At 49.8% G+C, this 17,924-nt stretch overlaps 10 protein-coding genes across 10 annotated transcripts; 5 read left to right on the top strand and 5 right to left on the bottom strand.

The window, feature by feature from the left end:
- Positions 1–311: 311 nt before the first annotated feature.
- Positions 312–1,404, top strand: AA0111_g5434 (hypothetical protein; the record flags this gene model as incomplete). Its single annotated transcript, XM_028651544.1, has 2 exons — positions 312–1,119; positions 1,184–1,404. 2 exons carry the CDS (start codon positions 312–314, stop codon positions 1,402–1,404), a joined length of 1,029 nt encoding a protein of 342 aa, XP_028506679.1.
- Positions 1,405–1,610: 206 nt separating this feature from the next.
- AA0111_g5433 (hypothetical protein) lies at positions 1,611–2,997 on the top strand (the record flags this gene model as incomplete). Its single annotated transcript, XM_028651543.1, has 4 exons — positions 1,611–2,144; positions 2,209–2,572; positions 2,659–2,669; positions 2,731–2,997. 4 exons carry the CDS (start codon positions 1,611–1,613, stop codon positions 2,995–2,997), a joined length of 1,176 nt encoding a protein of 391 aa, XP_028506678.1.
- A 279-nt stretch (positions 2,998–3,276) lies between these two features.
- AA0111_g5432 (hypothetical protein) lies at positions 3,277–4,678 on the top strand (the record flags this gene model as incomplete). Its single annotated transcript, XM_028651542.1, has 3 exons — positions 3,277–3,846; positions 3,916–4,279; positions 4,371–4,678. 3 exons carry the CDS (start codon positions 3,277–3,279, stop codon positions 4,676–4,678), a joined length of 1,242 nt encoding a protein of 413 aa, XP_028506677.1.
- Positions 4,679–5,037: 359 nt separating this feature from the next.
- On the top strand, positions 5,038–6,297 carry AA0111_g5431 (hypothetical protein; the record flags this gene model as incomplete). The annotated part of the gene is made up of 2 exons (XM_028651541.1): positions 5,038–5,920; positions 5,978–6,297. 2 exons carry the CDS (start codon positions 5,038–5,040, stop codon positions 6,295–6,297), a joined length of 1,203 nt encoding a protein of 400 aa, XP_028506825.1.
- A 984-nt stretch (positions 6,298–7,281) lies between these two features.
- Positions 7,282–8,734, bottom strand: AA0111_g5430 (hypothetical protein; the record flags this gene model as incomplete). Its single annotated transcript, XM_028651540.1, has 5 exons — positions 7,282–7,305; positions 7,359–7,915; positions 8,172–8,331; positions 8,389–8,637; positions 8,690–8,734. The coding sequence occupies 5 exons, from the start codon at positions 8,732–8,734 to the stop codon at positions 7,282–7,284; spliced, it is 1,035 nt and encodes a 344-aa protein (XP_028506676.1).
- A 1,056-nt stretch (positions 8,735–9,790) lies between these two features.
- Positions 9,791–10,924, bottom strand: AA0111_g5429 (hypothetical protein; the record flags this gene model as incomplete). Its single annotated transcript, XM_028651538.1, has 3 exons — positions 9,791–10,104; positions 10,146–10,557; positions 10,619–10,924. 3 exons carry the CDS (start codon positions 10,922–10,924, stop codon positions 9,791–9,793), a joined length of 1,032 nt encoding a protein of 343 aa, XP_028506852.1.
- A 985-nt stretch (positions 10,925–11,909) lies between these two features.
- AA0111_g5428 (hypothetical protein) lies at positions 11,910–13,366 on the top strand (the record flags this gene model as incomplete). Its single annotated transcript, XM_028651537.1, has 6 exons — positions 11,910–11,977; positions 12,030–12,185; positions 12,247–12,280; positions 12,399–12,414; positions 12,465–12,850; positions 12,899–13,366. The coding sequence occupies 6 exons, from the start codon at positions 11,910–11,912 to the stop codon at positions 13,364–13,366; spliced, it is 1,128 nt and encodes a 375-aa protein (XP_028506853.1).
- Positions 13,367–13,452: 86 nt separating this feature from the next.
- AA0111_g5427 (hypothetical protein) lies at positions 13,453–14,418 on the bottom strand (the record flags this gene model as incomplete). The annotated part of the gene is made up of 1 exon (XM_028651536.1): positions 13,453–14,418. One exon carries the CDS (start codon positions 14,416–14,418, stop codon positions 13,453–13,455), a length of 966 nt encoding a protein of 321 aa, XP_028506854.1.
- A 739-nt stretch (positions 14,419–15,157) lies between these two features.
- Positions 15,158–16,186, bottom strand: AA0111_g5426 (hypothetical protein; the record flags this gene model as incomplete). The annotated part of the gene is made up of 1 exon (XM_028651535.1): positions 15,158–16,186. One exon carries the CDS (start codon positions 16,184–16,186, stop codon positions 15,158–15,160), a length of 1,029 nt encoding a protein of 342 aa, XP_028506855.1.
- A 679-nt stretch (positions 16,187–16,865) lies between these two features.
- Positions 16,866–17,765, bottom strand: AA0111_g5425 (hypothetical protein; the record flags this gene model as incomplete). The annotated part of the gene is made up of 4 exons (XM_028651534.1): positions 16,866–16,876; positions 16,943–17,225; positions 17,294–17,482; positions 17,613–17,765. The coding sequence occupies 4 exons, from the start codon at positions 17,763–17,765 to the stop codon at positions 16,866–16,868; spliced, it is 636 nt and encodes a 211-aa protein (XP_028506856.1).
- Between the last annotated feature and the right edge of the window lie 159 nt (positions 17,766–17,924).

Genomic DNA, 17,924 nt, shown 5'->3' with positions numbered 1-17,924 from the left:
ATGCCACATCCTTCGTATACAACTCTAATCTAACCCCACACCCTCTTGCCAAACCGGGGTTTATTGAAGTAATGCCGGATTTTCCCCGCACATGTGTTCGATTTCCTGACTTGATGTTTCTAAATCCACCGAGGCCTGGGTACCTTGCCTTCTTGGGAGGGACAGCCGTTGCGGGATGCTCGGGTCATGGTACTTTACACGGACTGCGTGGCAAAGCTAGACGGGCACTTGTCCAAAGAGTTCTATAAACTGTCGCTACAGCCTTTTTTTTTTTCACTCGTCACTTCCGAACTCACGAAACTTCCCTCACGATGCGTCTTCTCACTCTGTGCACCCTGCTCCCTAGCGTCCTCGCTCTTCCGTCTCAGACTCTCGACTTCGCAAGGTACGGCATAGCGCCACGTGCCGATTCTTCCCTTACGAACTACCTTGGCGTCTTCTTCCTTGGTGACAAGCCCTCTGTCTACTTCTACCTTTCCAATGGCAACAATGCAAACTCCATGGTTGCCATGAACAAGGGCCAACCTGTTATAATTCCTACGAAAGGTACTCAGGGCGTTCGTGATCCAGCTATCATATCTGGTGGAGCAGCCGAAGCTGGCAAGAAATGGTACATCATTGGCACAGACCTTGATATTGGCAAGACAACATGGGATGCATCTCAACGTACAGGCTCTCGTGGAATCTTCGTTTGGGAGTCTACCGATCTTGTAACATGGACCAATGAACGTCTTGTCACCGTTGAAGACTCTACAGCAGGTATGGTGTGGGCACCCAGTGCAATCTGGGACGAAGCCAAGGGCCAATACTTCGTTCACTGGGCTAGCAAATTTTACCCTACTTCCGACCCGCAACATACGGGTGCGCCTTCATCGATTCGAATCCGTTACGCGTACACCAAAGATTTCAAGACTTTCAGTGCGCCCCAGGACTACATCAACCGATCACCTACCAATATTATTGACCAGGAATTTCTGGCCCTGGGAAACAATGCATACGCGCGCTTCTTGAAGGATGAAAGTGCAAAGACTGTTTTCACAGAAATCTCTACTAATGGGCTGTTTGGTACCTGGTCTAGGCCTGCAGGCGCTAACGCTATTATCGCTTCTGGTGTAGAGGGTTAGTCATGTCCCTATACGAATTGAATGTGAGACACATACTGACCTCGTATACCAAACTTTAGGTCCTGCACCTTACTGGGATAATCAAGTTGCTGGCAAGGCGCATTTGTTGCTTGACTTCTATGGAGCAGACGGATACAGACCTTATGAAAGTTCTGACGTGAAGGGTGGAAAATGGACAGCGAGTGACCGGAGTGCCTGGCCTCAGAATTTGAGGCACGGGAGTGTACTAGGCGTCAACGCGACTCAAGTCGCGGCCTTGAAGAAGAAGTGGAGTGTGTAAGACAACAAGGGTCGCACTAGGTCGAGATTCTACATGGATCCTTGTATTCACTTCGTGATGGGAACGATCGCTCCGTTTGTTGTATTGCGTCATGGCGCTCGCCTTGCCCTTGCTCTTATAGGTCGTCGGGGTTTAGCAAATTCCCCTGGATTTAATACAACTTGTTCGTTTCCTTCGAAGTCCACGACTTAGACTAATAGCTGAGTATGAAGCTCTTTTTCTACTGTCGTCTTGCTATCCTCATCGCCTCTGTGGCGAGTAGAATTGCGCCTGGACCGGACCTACATCAAAATCTCACCATTGTCAACTCAAGCTCAACATTCTTGACTGCCACCGTCAATCCCGCAGATCACGATGCAATATGGCACAAGGCATATTGTCGTGGCGCCGCGCTTGTCAAAGCCATGTCCCTCGACGAACAAGACTCAACGAGGATGCTGGGGTGGCCTTACACGCAGAGTCCATGGGACGGCGACCTAAAGCTTGAACTAAGAAAATGGGGATATCTCGACGACGACAATCATCACGCGATGAACGACAACTCATGCGACTTCTCGAAGCATCATATAAGGAGTGCTTTCGATGCTCTCGGTATTGACCCGCGTTCGGCACTTAAGGGTGGGCCGAACCACTGCTTCATGTTAGAGCATAGGTTTGGATCAACGATCATCCTGGACAAGAATGGGGAAATGCCCAGTATATCCAAGCAGCGATACGAGGCGGACGGAAAGATCTACAGGGTCAGACGCGCGTAGCTCCATCAAATTCAAATCATCCGGCAGGCTAATTCTGATAGCATAACAGGTCACGGGCGCCTATTCTAAACTTGGCATAAACCGGAAAGACGGTATTGTTTACTTCCTCGACCGCACTTCACCTGAGAAATCGGCCCAAACGGTCTGGGATCAGGAGCAAATCGACAAAGCCGACTTGCCGGCACTTCGCTCTAGCTCAGACCTAGCTTGGGGGATGTGGAACAGGATCGAAGGCGAACCAAGTATCAAAATGATCATGTCTCTAAACATCATCAACGATGAGACTGTGGATGTCATTATACCAAGGGCCTTGAAAGCGATGGGAAAGACTGAGGTCGAGAAGTGGCCTGGAACTGATCTCATTGTGGGAGCAAATGGAGGGGCCGAAGCTGAAGCTGCTCTCGCACTTATTGGTACGCCTTATATCGCCTACTGTGTAGTCTCATACTCCATTTTAGTCCTTCTCTATCAAGACACTACTCACGCTGACGTTCTCTAGGTTCGCCAAATGTAATTACGCGTACACGAACTACTTACGAGACGTACACTGACTTTGTATACCCACATTTAGGGCTTAGGAGCCGGCTACTTTCTTCTCCAGCACAAGAGGCAACTTGGTGGCGACAATTTCATCTGGAAAATCAAGATCTTTAAGGGGGATGATGATGACGAATATTATGATGACCCTGCTCTCTTCTTCTACATTGACAAGCACACGCCACCGATGCCTGACCCGGACGACACTCCTGGCTCTCCGATGGAAGAGGCAAAAGCAGTGAGGAGGAGTAAAGATGGGAAGAATTTCATTAGGACACATAAGATTTGGGCAAAGCTTTGACGCGAAAGCATGGGTAAGATGATGGGATGATGTCGGTAGATGCCTGTTTGACACCTCATCTCAACGCCTTTTCCCCCTTCACTTAGAATCAATTCAACCCCAAATCTCGCAGTAAGTGAACCAGCTTTTGGAATGGGTCTATCCAAGCACCCCGGTCTTTCACCTTGATTTCCGGCCGTTAGTATAGCTCGCTCATCCGGTGAACGCTATATCTGTTTTCTTCCTTGCTCTGAGACCGAAGCACCCACCTATAGGCATTCAGATATCCAAACCCTTAACATGAAGCTCACATACATCATCTTCGTTGTGGGTCTCATCGCTCTCGGCGCGACTGAGATTCTGCTCAATCTTATCAATGTTGGCGTCGAATCTCCCGGATACCAGAACCTCATCTTAGGCGCAAGAAGGTCTGACCCAGGCAGCGACCCCGACGACGACAGCGACGACGACGATGACGACGATGACGACGACAACCTCAACCCTGCTGACGATGAGCTTTGGTACCAATGCAAATGTCGAGGAGCAAAACTGCTTTTTGCAATGACCCAAAACCCACCCGAAGCCGCTCGGTTCCTGAATCCCTTGGCATCTCCCTGGGATGGCGAGATGAGGGAAGAGCTTGCAGAATGGGGTTACAAAGATAACTTTAAAGACCCAGATCTCTTCGACTTTAGCGGGATCGCCCCATACCTCGCTACGCTGGGGATTCCAATAACTAACTCGCTCCATGGCGGGCCAAACCATTGTGTCTCATACAGTCATTGTAACAGCGACATCGTGAGGGATGGAAATGGAGATCTCCCACCTCTCAACGAGCAGTACTACACTAAAGACGGTAGGAAGTACAGGGTAAGCCCACGCCAGGGAGCTCTACTATTACAGTCTTCGCACACTTTACTGACGCTCTTCCCTATTTAGGTCACGGCCGCTCATGGCACCATGGTAATCAACCCGAGCTATGGTTACATATTATTCCTCAACCGGGGCTCCCCTCAAGCTGAGGCCCGCGAAACATGGGGCATACGTGATGATGATCCGGTTCCGCTTGATGAGTTACCCGCTCTACGTGCGAGTTCAGATATAGCATGGGCCTATTGGAATCGAATTCAAGATGGCGACAAACTGAACAAAATCAGACTTTTTGCATCCATGTCCATCATCAACAGCGAAACCGAGCAGGTTATCGACAGGATACTGAAGAACAAAGGGCTAGATGAAGTGCCGCCGAATCCTCCTGGGTTTCTTGTCACGCCAGAATCCGAGGACTATTTGGCCTTGATGGGTATGTTCTCACTAAAAGTCTTCTCGCAATACGTAACGAAGTGTCTGATGCTTTGAGTTCAGAACGGCGCTGACAATATGCCTGGGTTTAGGTAGTCCGAACGCTATAGGGGTAGGATATTTTCTTGCTCAACACAAGGCACAGTTGGGAAGCAACTATTATGTTCAGGGGATCCGCATCTACCGCAAGACCGGATCGTCGCTATCGAACATGATCTTCGCTGTTGGCCTGGCGCCTTCTCCACCACCAACTGCACCACCCGATCCGATGGATGTTTTAGTACCGCCCCCGGGTTCTGGTATGGAAGCCCTCGCGAACACGGATGGAGGTAGAGTGATCAAGAGAAGCGGTGATGGGAAGAATATCGTGAGGAGTCATAAGGTTTGGATAAAGTCATGATCGCGCAATTCTTTCCAGATTACACATTCGTGTATGTTGTCGACTCAAGCATGTAATTCGGTCGTGATATATCAGCTTAATCAAACAGATGCCTCGTGGTAGCCCCAAGACATTCTAAACTCACTTTGCTCTAAGTTTGGGCCAACCCTTGCCTTTCACTGTCTTGCTTGCCACGCTAAGACTTCTGGTCTTTCCCACCTGCCTTCACTTTGGACGCAAATGGCTAAAGCTTGGGCTTTTCCTGCTTGAAAACAATTTGTGCGCGCTACATGACCACATCTAGCGCCCTTCCTCCATATACCTTCTCTGTCCTTTGATCTACCGTTTCTCCACGCGACTTCCATCAACAGATCCGCAACATGCGAACCGTACTACTTCTTTGTCTCGTCACACTCATCAGTCTAGTCGTGGGCGAGGTTCCGCCGCCCCCTCCGAACGAAACTTCACTTGACATATGGAGTCTCGCCGTTGAAGATAGTGGTAGCATAGTCAAGAGAGCGCCTCCCGGCCCAGCTGATGACTTTCTATGGCAGACTTGCGGCTGTCGCGGCCAGAAGCTCCAACTAATGAATACGCTCGATCCAGTAAACGCTGCTAGGTTTGGTACTCCATTGAACAGTCTATGGACTGGCACCCTCGAAAACGAACTTACGACCTGGGGTTATAAAGACAACAGTATGAATGAGGACATCCAGGACCAGTGCGACTTCACGATGAAACCTATGTTCGAAGGTGTCCTCCAGACCCTAGGAATTGGCGCAGGAAGTGCACAGTATGGCGGACCGAACAAGTGTTTCTCCTATGTCCACCGAGATGGCCCCACCGTTCACCGATTACCAAACGGCCAGATGCCACCCAGAAACCAACAACGTTATACTGTTGACGGAGTAAGCTTCAAGGTCACAAACGCTTATTACACCATAGGCATCAACGCGCGGGATGGCGTCATCCATATGATCAACCGCAAGTCTCCAGAATCAGCGGCCAAAAATCAGTGGGGAGTTGACAATGTTCCAAAGAACGAGCTACCAGCGCTGAGGTCGAGTTCAGATATTGCCTGGGGCATGTGGGAGAGAATGAGCCCTGGCAAGTTGGGTAATATCAACTACATCTACTCCCACCAGATTGTCAACAAAGAAACTCGGCAGATCATTTTGAGGGCCTTGGACGGTCAACCACTCAGAACCTGGCCAGGAACTGAGTTCGTAGCTGGAGAAGCCTCTGAGTACTGGGCTTTATTAGGTATATCGTGAACCCATGATGCTTGTGATGCGCATAGTACTAACAAGTTTGGTATAGGGTCTCCGAACGGAATAGCAATAGGATACCTTCTTGGGCAGCACAAGCCTCAGTTTGGTCACAACAGATATGTTTCCAGTATACACGTCTTTCAGGGCTCACCAGCGAACCCAGTCTGGATGACGGGCATCTTGCCGTGGTTGTGTTTCGTTGTTAAACCGGCACCGTGGCCAGCACCGCAACCCCCCGATGAGATAATGAGCGGAGGAACTGGTTTGGCGCTCAGTAAGCGTGATCTTGTGGATGAAGGGCGAGTGTTAGAGCGATCCAAAGATGGAAAGAATATCGTGAGGAGTCATAAGGTCTGGGCAAAGTTGTAACGAGGCAGCGACGCAGGAGTTGGAACAGATACCTGAATCAATCGGTTCGTAATCGCGTTGGTAAGCTTATCGTCTTATGTTTGAGCGTAGAAGAGTTCCCAGTACCAGTCAGCTCGATTTTTTAATCAAATAACGCTTCACACACGGTGTTGCATTCCACAGTACAAAATAGATATCCTTGACCGGATTTGTTGAGGTAATCTTGAACAGGTTGTACATAACCTTCCATTCGAAGCACGACGCCAATAAAGCCAGCTCACATTCCGGTCCTACCCAAATCACGTGTTTCCTTGTGATACTCCTTCCATGATCCCTCCTCCTCACAACTTTTGACTGAACCATCCCAGGCGAAGTGTCCATGGGATGATCACCAGGCGGCCCGCCAGGCTCCGGCAACCCCGGCGGTGGCGAAGGCACATCATCGATCCAGAAGAGAATTGTGGCATGCGGATTGCCCTGGTTTTCATCCTCAAAGACAGTCATCTTGGAGACGTGTTTGTCTCCACCCAACTGATGCTTATGCTGAGCAAGGAAGTAACCCACTGCGCGACCATTGGCTGATCCTATCGACAAAGTTCCATCAGTATGACTGATACAGCTTACAACGAAGGCACGAGCTTATCAAGGATAGCCAAACCCTCCTCCGACGTCGAATCGAAACTTACCCCAGGCCATTTCTTCATATCGTCTGTTGGCCCTATACCAAGTGCCTTTTCCACGATATCATTCGTCTCCTCATTGGTAATATAGACTGAATATCTTACGGATATTGCTAAGAGGGTCGTCAGACCACATAATCTTGTGAGACAAACTCCATGCTAGAACGGAGCTCATCCTAAGATTGGGAAGTTCGTGAGATTGCAGCGTTCTCTCCCACAACCATTTTGCGGCTTCTAGCGGCCCTGTACGTGAGATGAAGTAAAGGACACCGGCGGGTACGTTGATGCCCATGGCGTATGACGCGCCTGTGCACTAGAAGCAGCGTCAATTAATGGACTTGCTGAACGACTATGATGCGTAATTTAGTTTGCTAGTTAGCTGGGCACGAAAATCCGACTTACCCTCTTTCTTTGCCCGTTTGGATCCATATAATACTGATCATCCATGGCCGGCATCTCATCGTCCGAATCATCTATATCATCAGGGTCGTCCGGATTGAAGAGCACACCTGGACCATCGGAATGATTCGCAACCCAACATTGGTTATCGACTTTGTCGTCGACATGCTGGTAACCGATGCCCAGAGCTTTTAATGCCGGCGACAATCCATTATCCTTGAAGTCGCACCAGCCTCTGTGTTCTTGCCAATTATCCCATCCCCGGTCCACCATCTCTTTTTCAAGATCGCCGTCCCACTGTGTAAATAGGGGGTTGATATAGCGTGTACCTTGGCTGGCATCTCGGGTCATTGCGACGACGAGTTTGCGGCCTCGACACACGGACTTGTCCCAGTCAGCGTCTTTGGTCGCAGAGGTGTGAACGAGTCGCTCGGAATCTGTATCGCTGGTGATCGTGATGTCGGCTGGATAGGTGTCTTGGTCGGCGGTATTGAGTGACGAGATGTTCACGAGAGGGGACTCGGGAAACGACACAGAACGCTCACTTGCAACCAGTGTGCCTAGCGCGGCAACGAAAATAATGTTTTACAGAGGAAGAAAAAGTAGTCTACAGCACTCAAGTCAGCGCGTGAAAGTTTCGCAATCTTGATTCAATCGCTGCGCGAACATTCAGAGAAACTATGATCGTGCTTGAGTCTGCCTGAATGTACCTGATAGAAAAGGGTGTAATACTGCGAAATGCTCCAATCATTATGCTTTTCACGAACGATTACTCGAGAGCGCATTCAGGGAGGAAGAGGCTATCCGTTTATATACTGACATCAGTCTCGGCACTCAACACTTTGGCAATCTTGAAGCCTACAACGAATGTACCTTCATCTTCTCCAACACGTAGACTAGTGCTGCCCACGAAGACTGCATTCTGTAACTCCCAGTAATTCTTACTCGCTGTTTCAAACGTCCAAGATGACGTTGCCTATCCATGTGTGAGCGACTTGGATCAAGACAGTATTGACGAAGTAGTACAACGTACCTGGAAGTCACCAAACTTGACGGGCGAGGCATCTCGGTTGCCGCTTACAATAGCAGCGACTTCTGGTGTTGCAATCTCTGCGCCTGTACATCGCATCCGGATATACGCATCTTCTTCTGCATTTCCATCAACTTTGACAAGCACGTCGACATGGAGTCTCAGCACAGTAGCATTTGAATTCGGATTCGGCGGGTCTGTAGAAATCCAGTCACCTCCACGAATTGCCGTGGCTTTGACTGATGGCTCAAACTTTCTTACACGTTAGTTCCATACGTATGTCGACAGGAATAGTGACACTGACACTGGGCTCGGAGGTTAAGATGCCGGTAACAACATCTGCATACATTTGCGTTGAGCCTGTCGCTGTGGGTCCGACGACAATCTATATAGCGTTACTACAACGCCTGAAATTTCCTTGGATAATGTAGACGTGCTGGCAGCTTTACGACAGCCTATACGACAATACGTGAGCAAAACTTCGAAAATGGCGTCGATACTGTGCAGATAAATACCGTAAATGATAGCGCCGGAATAAGCGTATTGAACAGCATGGTGCTATTTGTGCATATATTAAAAGTCGACTTTAGACTTTGTCTAACGGATCAAACAAACATGGTAGTCAACTCCCATCTTTATGTTTAAACTACATCTCTTTTTGAACACCTAAATTGCTTATTGGTACTGTTTAGAGAACTTGCCAATAGCGATCAGCAGTCGAATTCTGCATTTTCATAGGGCCGCTTGTTGTGCACGCAATAGAGGTTGGCAACATGTAAGCATTACCTGCATATGCTGATTCTTGGTGAGATACTGATGCAGGCAGCTTGTAAGCAGACTCACACCACTCGCTGAGGTGAGTCAGCACTGCTTCCAATCGTTTGACTCAATGCAGGGTCGGCAATGGGAGGATATTGCAAGTCTGGCACTGTTCCGATTCCGCATTCGTTGATGGCGTTCTGTGCTTGTCAAAGCCAGCGACACATACTCCAAGCCGTAAAGCTTCAACGACACCAATGGCGTAAAGGGCACCAGGGGAACAGTACGAAGTGCGCCGCACTGTGTGCCTGCTAGTGTTGAGCATCTGGCGCAGTAAGACAGCTCGGGAGCGTCGGACGCGTCGGACGCGTTGTCCGACTTGGCGTCAACCGAACAGGCAGGTAACCCGAGCTACAGACGCGACGTCGCGCACGTGAGCCCAAACTCCACTCTCCGAAAGGTACCTCATTTGGCAAAAACGCGCTTCGATCTTAGACGTACCAAATTTCTCATGTCGTAATGCATACCTCCTTGTATACGAGATCGCATGCGCAAGTAACCTTGGAACGATTGAATGCAGTCTTCCCTGGATGTCCTTTACTTGCACCTGTATCACCTCAAAGTTTTGCTCCGTCATAACTCACGTCTACAGATCGACACGAACAACATGCTCTCGAGTTACGCTCTTCCCATCTGCGCTCCTTTTGAGCACCTTCGGCTCTCCGAACTCCCACATACGATCGATCCCCACCACATCTGAGACATTCACCGAATGCGCCCCGTTGATATCGCCATAAATGTTGCGAGCGTCTTGCACCCAGAAAATCATGGTTGGAAATTCGTCATCTGTGACGGGCTGGAGGGCTTTGAAGACCGTGATCTTAACGATCATCTTGTTGCCTCCCAATTGTCGTTTGTGTTGGGCGAGGAAGAAGCCAGCTGCTATGCCTGTCGGAGAACCTGTATTTGTCAGCTCCTTGCGTGTAGACATCTGCCAATACTCCTGGAAGCATGAAAGTCTGCCGCCATAGTGAAAGGACTGAACTTGCCCAAGATAGCGAGTGCTTCAACAGAAGTGATCTCAAAATCGGTCCCAGGCCAGTCTTGAACACTGTTCACTCTTTGTTGCCCTGGTGACGGCTGATAAGTCTTGAAGGCGAGGCTCAAGATATCCAGCGTCTGGCGATTGTTGACGCTCACGCTCCAAAACGCTGTTATTGGGGTGAAATGCGGCACTCGGTTCCAGAATGCCCACGCGAAGTCAGAACTACTCCGTAGTGCTGGAAGATCCCTCCGCGACGGTGGATCTTGTCGCCAAAGGATCTTTGCCGATTCGACAGCACTTCTTCTGCTCATGAAAAATACTATGCCCGCATCAGGATTGATGCCAATGTCGGAGAAGGCGCCTGTCACCTATGCAAAGACATCAGTAAGACGAAGGGAAAGAAAACAAAGGTAAACTTGCCCTGTTAACCCTTCCATCTGGGGTGATGTAGGTTTGCTCGGAGAGCGGCCACTGTCGGCTGTCTGGTCGCTTCCTCGTTGTATCTCCATGGCTGACACGGAAGCATCTGTTAGGCCCATGGTTGAAGTTTGATCGTGGATCGATACCAAGACTTCCGAATGCCCTGCCAAGACCCCAGAATGTGCCATAATCGCATAATTGAGACCTTTCCGATTCCGTATAGCCCCATTGCGCAAGCTCTTGGTGCATGACACCGTCCCACGGACTATCGATGGGGTCCAAGAAGTCGTTTGCGTGCGGCGGAGACCATACCATGGCCTGGTTGAGTCGCGAGCCACGGCAGACTGAATACCACCATTCACCATGTGTAGGTAGCTGTTGAGCATTAGTACATGTGTAAAGGAGGACCAGGGCCAACATGAGACTAGGAACAAGCTTTGTGTCAACAGACATTGCTTTCCAACCAAGAGGCTATCAACCGATGGCTCGAGAAGGTCAGAATGTGAATCGGCGCTAAGGTTCCCTGAGCTTGCTCGTTTGTGGACAACGTACGGCAAGAGTGATTCGGTCGCAAAGGATTTTGAAACCCAGTGATAACGTCTAGCGTCCCGACAGTACACCGTTCCCAATGGTCAAGTCATTGTATAGCGGCCTAGTGAAGGACGCGATATTGGCCACGACGAGTACCAACTTCACAATCGACTAGCCAGCGCGCTATATCTGGTGACCAAGATAAACTCGTTTTGATCCAGGAGCGAGCACGATCGATGAGGAGGCGGTAAGTCAGGAGGCCAATGGCGAACGGGTCGACATCATGCAGTGGGTACTTCATGTCAACGTATTATCGATAGATGCTTCCAAGCGGAACAGAAGTCAATCACAAGTACCCAACAAGTTCACGCCCTACTCGAATATTGCTTATATGCTACGTGAAGCGATTGGATCGGTACTACTAACCTAGTGCCTGTTCATGCTACACACTTTTTGTTTGAAGGAATAGATACCTTCCCGGAAGAATCCAATGCAGTTCAATTGATGTAGAACGTTATGCTAAAGTCAACTGCTTGCAGTCCGGCAAGTACAACATGTAGTTTAGTTACATTTTCCCAAAAGAGTAGCCCGGATGCTGCGGCTAATAAGGCAGGTTTGCCGAACCCCGCATCCCGTTACACACACGCGTCTAACCTGGCGCTCGTGTCGAGACAAACATAACTACCAATTCATCGTGTTTATAAGCAGTGACAGCCCACAATGACCTTTGGCGTGACTGAACGGACCAAGACCACTATATACCTTCATCATGAATGGTCATACAGTACCAAGAAAACGACAACGCCATGATGTGCCCGCGAAGATGAGGGCGCTACAGTAAGGAATGCTCAATACAAAACATGGTGAAAAAGCTGCTAAGTCAAATCAGATACTCAGGACCCGAAAAGTTTGCAGTTGAAACTATCGATGTTCCTGCCATTGGCGATGACGATGTCCTTGTACAAAACACCGACTATCACCAGAAGGAATTTAATGAACTGACTGATGGAAGGTCAAAATCTCGGCTTGTGGTGTATGCGGAACGGTAAGCAGAAAGAACTCATGTGAGAGACGACAAGAAGAACACCTGACTGACAAAAGTAAAGGACTTGCACTACCAGTAAGACTCTGATGCGATACGTAAGCAACGCATGCACTAACCTTTTATCTCCTCTTCTGCAGTAAAGGCGAGTTCCTGGCTAAGGTGAGATCTGTTGCACAAGCATATGTATACTGGACGACGCTGACGTAACCGAAGTGGCCATTAATACCCGGTAAGATCGATGATATTTCACCTTCTCGATTTCGTTGCTCACTATTACAGGCCATGAGGCAGCAGGCACCGTTGCTGCTATTGGCAAAAACGTCAAGAACGTTGCCATCGGCGATCGTGTAGCAGCTGATGCCTTGCAACCATGCCTCAGCTGCTTCTACTGTACTCGCAGAAAGACTCAGCTCTGCGAGAACATCATCGGATATGGCGGTAATGTCCCGGGTGGCATGGCCGAGTACTGCAGATACCCAGCGAAAATGGTATTTCCCATCGGCGATCTTCCCGATCTGGAAGCAGTTCTAATTGAACCCGCTGCATGCGCCGCGCATGGCATCGAGCGGATGCAGATGGAGGTTGGAAGCAGAGTATTGCTCTTCGGATGTGGGCCAACTGGTATACTGCTCGCTCAGTTGATCAAAATGAATGGCGCCGCTCATGTACACGAAGCCTTCTAGACATCTCAAATCAACGCTGACATGATTCAGTTGACTATCGCTTCAAAAGCTGGACCCAAGCTCGATCTTGCTCGCGAACTTGATATCGCGGACTCCTACGTCACTATATCCGATGAGAATCCCAGCGCTGATATGGCCGCCCTCCAAACCAATAATCCTTACGGTTTCGACATCGTGGTGGAAGCTACTGGCGCACCGACTGTCCTCGAAAAGGCTATCGAGTACGTACGCAAAGGTGGCAAGCTCGTAGTGTACGGCGTTTATGACGAGAGTGTTAAGATTGCTTGGTCCCCGTTCCGTATCTGGGAGAATGAAATCACGATTCTAGCTAGCTTCTGTAGCATGAGCCACATACCACATGTACTGGAGTATGTGAATGCTGGGAGACTGAAGTTGGGTGGCATCGCAAACAAGACATATAAAATCGAGCAATGGGAGGAATGTCTGGACGCGGTGAGGAAACAAGAGGTTGTCAAGGCTGCTATTGTATTTGACTGATGCAACGCTTTTACGTTGCAGAATGAATAAATGAAAACGTTCATAGTATGCTTGTGATAGAACTGCATGCGAAGAAGGTAGACAGTCTACGAGTACATGTTCTTGTGGTAATCCGTATACGCCAGGTCCACGGCTCGTTTCGTAGCTTCGTCCAGATCCTCTTTCGGAAGGCCCAGCTCGTCATTGTTCAGGCCATGATTCTTCTCATACAAGCCCGTCTCGTCAATAAAATAGCGTGTGTACAAAACCGTTGCAAAGGACTTACGATCGCCCATCATCATCCTCTGCCTGGCTGTAGCCAAGCGTTCCTTTGCTGACTCGGATGTGATTTTCCAATCCTTCTCCGTAGTTCCCGTTGCTTTCTGGACAGCCTCGAGCATCTCGCGCTGGTTAAGAGCGAAAGAAGAAACGAAGAGCATGCGGTTGCGATATTGCTCCAGGGTCGGCCCATCGCTATCAGATCCAGATACTGGCAGAGATAGCAAGTTTGCGACGGCAAGTCCAGTCTGGGGCCATGTGGCGGTGTTCAGACGCGGCTTACCGTCGTCTATGTAAGTGACCTCGCGCTTCGGTATGTTGATGCCATAGTAACCACCGCTGAGGGAGTACTCGTACCAGAAACCTGAGGTGAGGCCTACCCAAGAGGAAACACCGAGCGACTCGATGAGTTTGCGAGCGATGGTCTTTCCCGGTCCGATAGTTTCATTCTGAGCTTCCTCTGTGTTGTACATACCAAACTCGTTTGGTAGAACCCATGGTACGCCGGCTTGAGCTGCCCCACGAATGAGTTGCTCCTGCGCGCCACCAGCAAACACGCTCATTGTAATAACAAGTGCATCCTGTCCTGTCAAAGCTTTGACTATGGTGTCTGGACTGTTATAGTCGATACGTGCGACTCGAACGCCTGGTGGGAAGGTAGCTTTGGAGTCTGTACGAGTGATCGCTGTGACGTTGAAGTGTGTTTTCGCAAGGAGAGCCGATGTGATATGGGTGCCAACATTGCCGCTAGCACCAACCACGGCGATATTTTTGAGGGTGGTAAGCAATACCATACTGCCAAGTGTAAAGAGGAATAGGGCTTTGCCGTGATCGCGTCTGAACTAGGGTAAGCACTGGAACAGTTTCGGCAATGTGTACCAAGTCGTTGAATTCTTGGTAGTGAAGTTGTATATAACCATAACGCGAAGGATCAATGTTGAGAGGCATACGGCCGGTCTTCGGTCGTAAGCCTCTAAGTCCGCTGCTGTGTCCTTGAAATGGCGTTCGTGTTTTGGGGATAACGGATGGCCCTATGCTAAAACCGGCGAAGCTTGATGGTTCCACAAATCTGGTGTCGGTTCGCATAGGGTAAAGCCGTATGCAAACTCCATATGTCCGTCGAGATGGGCTGGGCGTGCACGGAAGTCCGATCGCCGATATGGAGGTCGGAGTCGGTGATGGGACGTAGATACGCCAGCATGGAAGTCGTTGATGTCATCCATCCCTGCAGCTCATCCCCGCCGGTTAGCGCCCGTTCGTCTCCACATTCGCGACTGACGATCTTCGCGCCGTTATGTAGTGAGAGCGATAGGGTAGGATCGTCAAAAGGCAAGAGAAAGATTGTGAAGATGTTCTAATACCGAATCTATCCTGTCTATGTCGCACGCTTGTTCTACTGCTGGCAAAAAGACACTTGTGCAAGTCTTACCGTAAAAGATGATGATGGTGCCCTTCCTGAAGATAACCGTCCCATAATGTAAACCCAATTTTCCACGAGTCAAAAACAGAACCAGAAGATGCCCAAACACCAGTTCAGACCTCCTCCATTAAATCACCGACGGGAGAAGGACATCGAGGTAACCTTTCGAGGTCATAATTCCATGGGCTCTCGGGACTCTCTTCGAAAAGATCATAATCCCAAGTGCTCTCGCCGTACGAGCCTGCACTCCATTTTTCGGCGCTTTCGCGGTCCTTTGCTTGCTGTTGCAATCCCCATTCGAGAAGTTCCGATTCTTCACTCCTCGAGAAGTAGCTGGGTAGATGATCGAATTCATCTGCGTCATCTACTTGGGAGGATGTCGTCTCCTTGGTCTGCCCCGTTGGTTCTGTAATGGGCTCTTGGGACAGAACAGTAGGTGCAGCTTTCTTGGGCCAGCCACGCGCCTTCTTCGTGGGTATGGCTTCAGGCATGGTAGCATCTGCTGCGGCCAGTTCGTCGCTTAGTGTAGCAATGTTCGATGCAGCAAGTGCAGGTGAAGAATATGGGGGCGTTGGCTGTTCCTGAGGCACCAGTTGTGGAGGTTGTGTATACGTATACCACTGATACTGCTGCTGCTGTGGTGCTGCTAAGTGCAGCATTCGTTCTTGCTGTGGTACTGCTGGGTGTAGCCTCTGTTGCTGCAAATGATGTTGCTGCAAATGATATTGCTGAAAGTGGTACTGCTGCAGACGGTGCTGCTCCTGTAGCATCATCATCTGCTGTTGTGGATGCAATGGCCCATATTGTTGTCCGTTCTGAGTATTCATACGGGCTGATTGTGCGTTGTGTAGCACCGTCATCACATGGAATAGAGGATGCCAGGGCAGTACACCACATGCACTACCGGAACTGCTGGTGGGTTGGGCGCGCATCTGCTGCTGACTCGGCAGAGTTCTGGGGTCGTTGCTCTGGATTTGTGCGTGACTGTGAACGGGCATGCCTTGAACGCTGCCAGGAGCGCCGACTGACTGTGCGGCTACTTGCTGATTTGGCATATGGGGAAGGCCACCGAACCGTGCCTGGGGATGATAGTTATTGGGTGTGCCATGGTCGCCCATGTAAGGGTTAATGTAGTTATTCATTGTATCGTGCTTGTAGCCAGTGGCAAAGTGTCAGGTCAAGGAGATTCAAGTCATCCCCATGTGCTGCAAACCTACCTCCAAGTTTATAGGCGAGCGAGCGAAGAATAACCTGGTAGCGAATATCGTCGCTCATCTGGTACTGTGAGTTAGTAAGACAGGCGAGAGTATAAGGCATGAGCAACGTCTCCATTGCTATTGAGCGCGCAGTAGCTTTGTACCACATGAAGAAGAGCTGGAGGCTGTACTGCAACATGTTCGTGGCAAGATTTTCTAGAACTTTTTAAGTTATACAATAACCACAAACGTTCCTACAAAACTGTGAGCATTTCTAGTCACGCTGGCACGTGAGCAGTACCATGAGGGGGAAATCAGTGGAGAACACCCGCTTCAAAGCGGCCAGGAACAGCTAGTCGTCACAGGCAAGTTTTTTAGGGTGATTTATAGTCAAATGGGGGGCCTCGACAACTAGATGGCTTTTGCACTTCTTCCTCGAATTTCTGTATCTTACTAGTGCGCCCAAAAACCTTGAAGATGCCGCTTTCCCAGTAGCGCCAGAATCAGGTAATCAAAAAAGTTGCATACTCTTCTCGTCCCGCAGGATAGTACTCCAAACGACCCGCTAGATCTCCAGATTGCATGATGGTCCAACTCCAAATTTGGAAAGTGAACTAGCGCATGCTCATACGTAGCCTGCCAACATGTGTCAGCCCACGATACTTCCATACTCTTATCCTGAGAGGCAGTTTCAAATAATACCTTTCCTCGCGCCCTGGAAAAAGAAGCGAACAATGAAGACCTGCAACCCTGCCATGGTCATGATCAAGCCTGACTCCATCAAACTGAAGTTGAATATCCTCTTCTCGGTACTCTTGACGGTGCTGAAGTTGCGGTTCTCGCGCGTGCGGAAGTACTTCTGGTTGCGGGAGATGGTGGAGAGTTGTGCGGATAACTTGAGAATAGACTCCTCAAGGACCGAGGTCTGTTCAGGGGAGGAGCCCTGCTTGGACGGGATCTTGGCACGGGCGGCTTCGTTCTCAACCTGTAGGCGCGCAAAATCAGTATGATAGTCCAAACGTATCCATAGTTGTACTGCGAGGCTTTACGTACGGCGATTTCGAAATCGACCATCTTCTCTGCAAAAGTGCTCATCTCGTTGTTGAAGCAGAAACGGTATTCTCCCACATCGTTTGCCGTGAATACAAAGTCGCCCTGTCGCTCCTTGGTTCCATCCAGGATGGTCTTGTCTGTTGGGCCGACAACCAAATAGTCGACATCGAATGAGCCTCCGGATTGGACCTGTCCACATTCTGTCAGCCTTCCGGTCCCAGGATTTATCGTGCTACCGCGTAGCAGCCTGGAGTAAGGTAGGGAAACAATTGACGGCTCCGAGGCCATTGCGTATCCAGGGTCCGGATGGAGAACGTACTGCAAAGTAGAAAGCCAACTTGGTCCCCTTGTTCTCAACGTGCGCGTAGAAGCACGCTTGCTCGTGTGCCTCTAGTCTGTAGGTGAGGGCAGTAGCATACACAGCAGTGGCGTATGCCAGCAATGCGCTGAAAATGGTGAGGAGTGACCGCATCGTGTTCGTTGGCGTGGACGACTGCGTTTGTTGATGCGTGTTCTCGTGTGCTGGAAGTTACAGCTGTCGACAACGTCGGCGGTAGGTTTTGCCGACGCAGGGATGCCGGGGGGGAAGGCGCGGGGAACTAGCGACTAGCCAATGGGATTCAAGGCGGTT

This window comes from Alternaria arborescens, assembly GCF_004154835.1.
Source record: "Alternaria arborescens strain FERA 675 chromosome Unknown contig_11, whole genome shotgun sequence".
NCBI lineage: Eukaryota > Fungi > Ascomycota > Dothideomycetes > Pleosporales > Pleosporaceae > Alternaria > Alternaria arborescens.
Note: the sequence above shows the minus strand (reverse complement) of the source record. Positions and strands in the feature narration are given on the sequence as shown.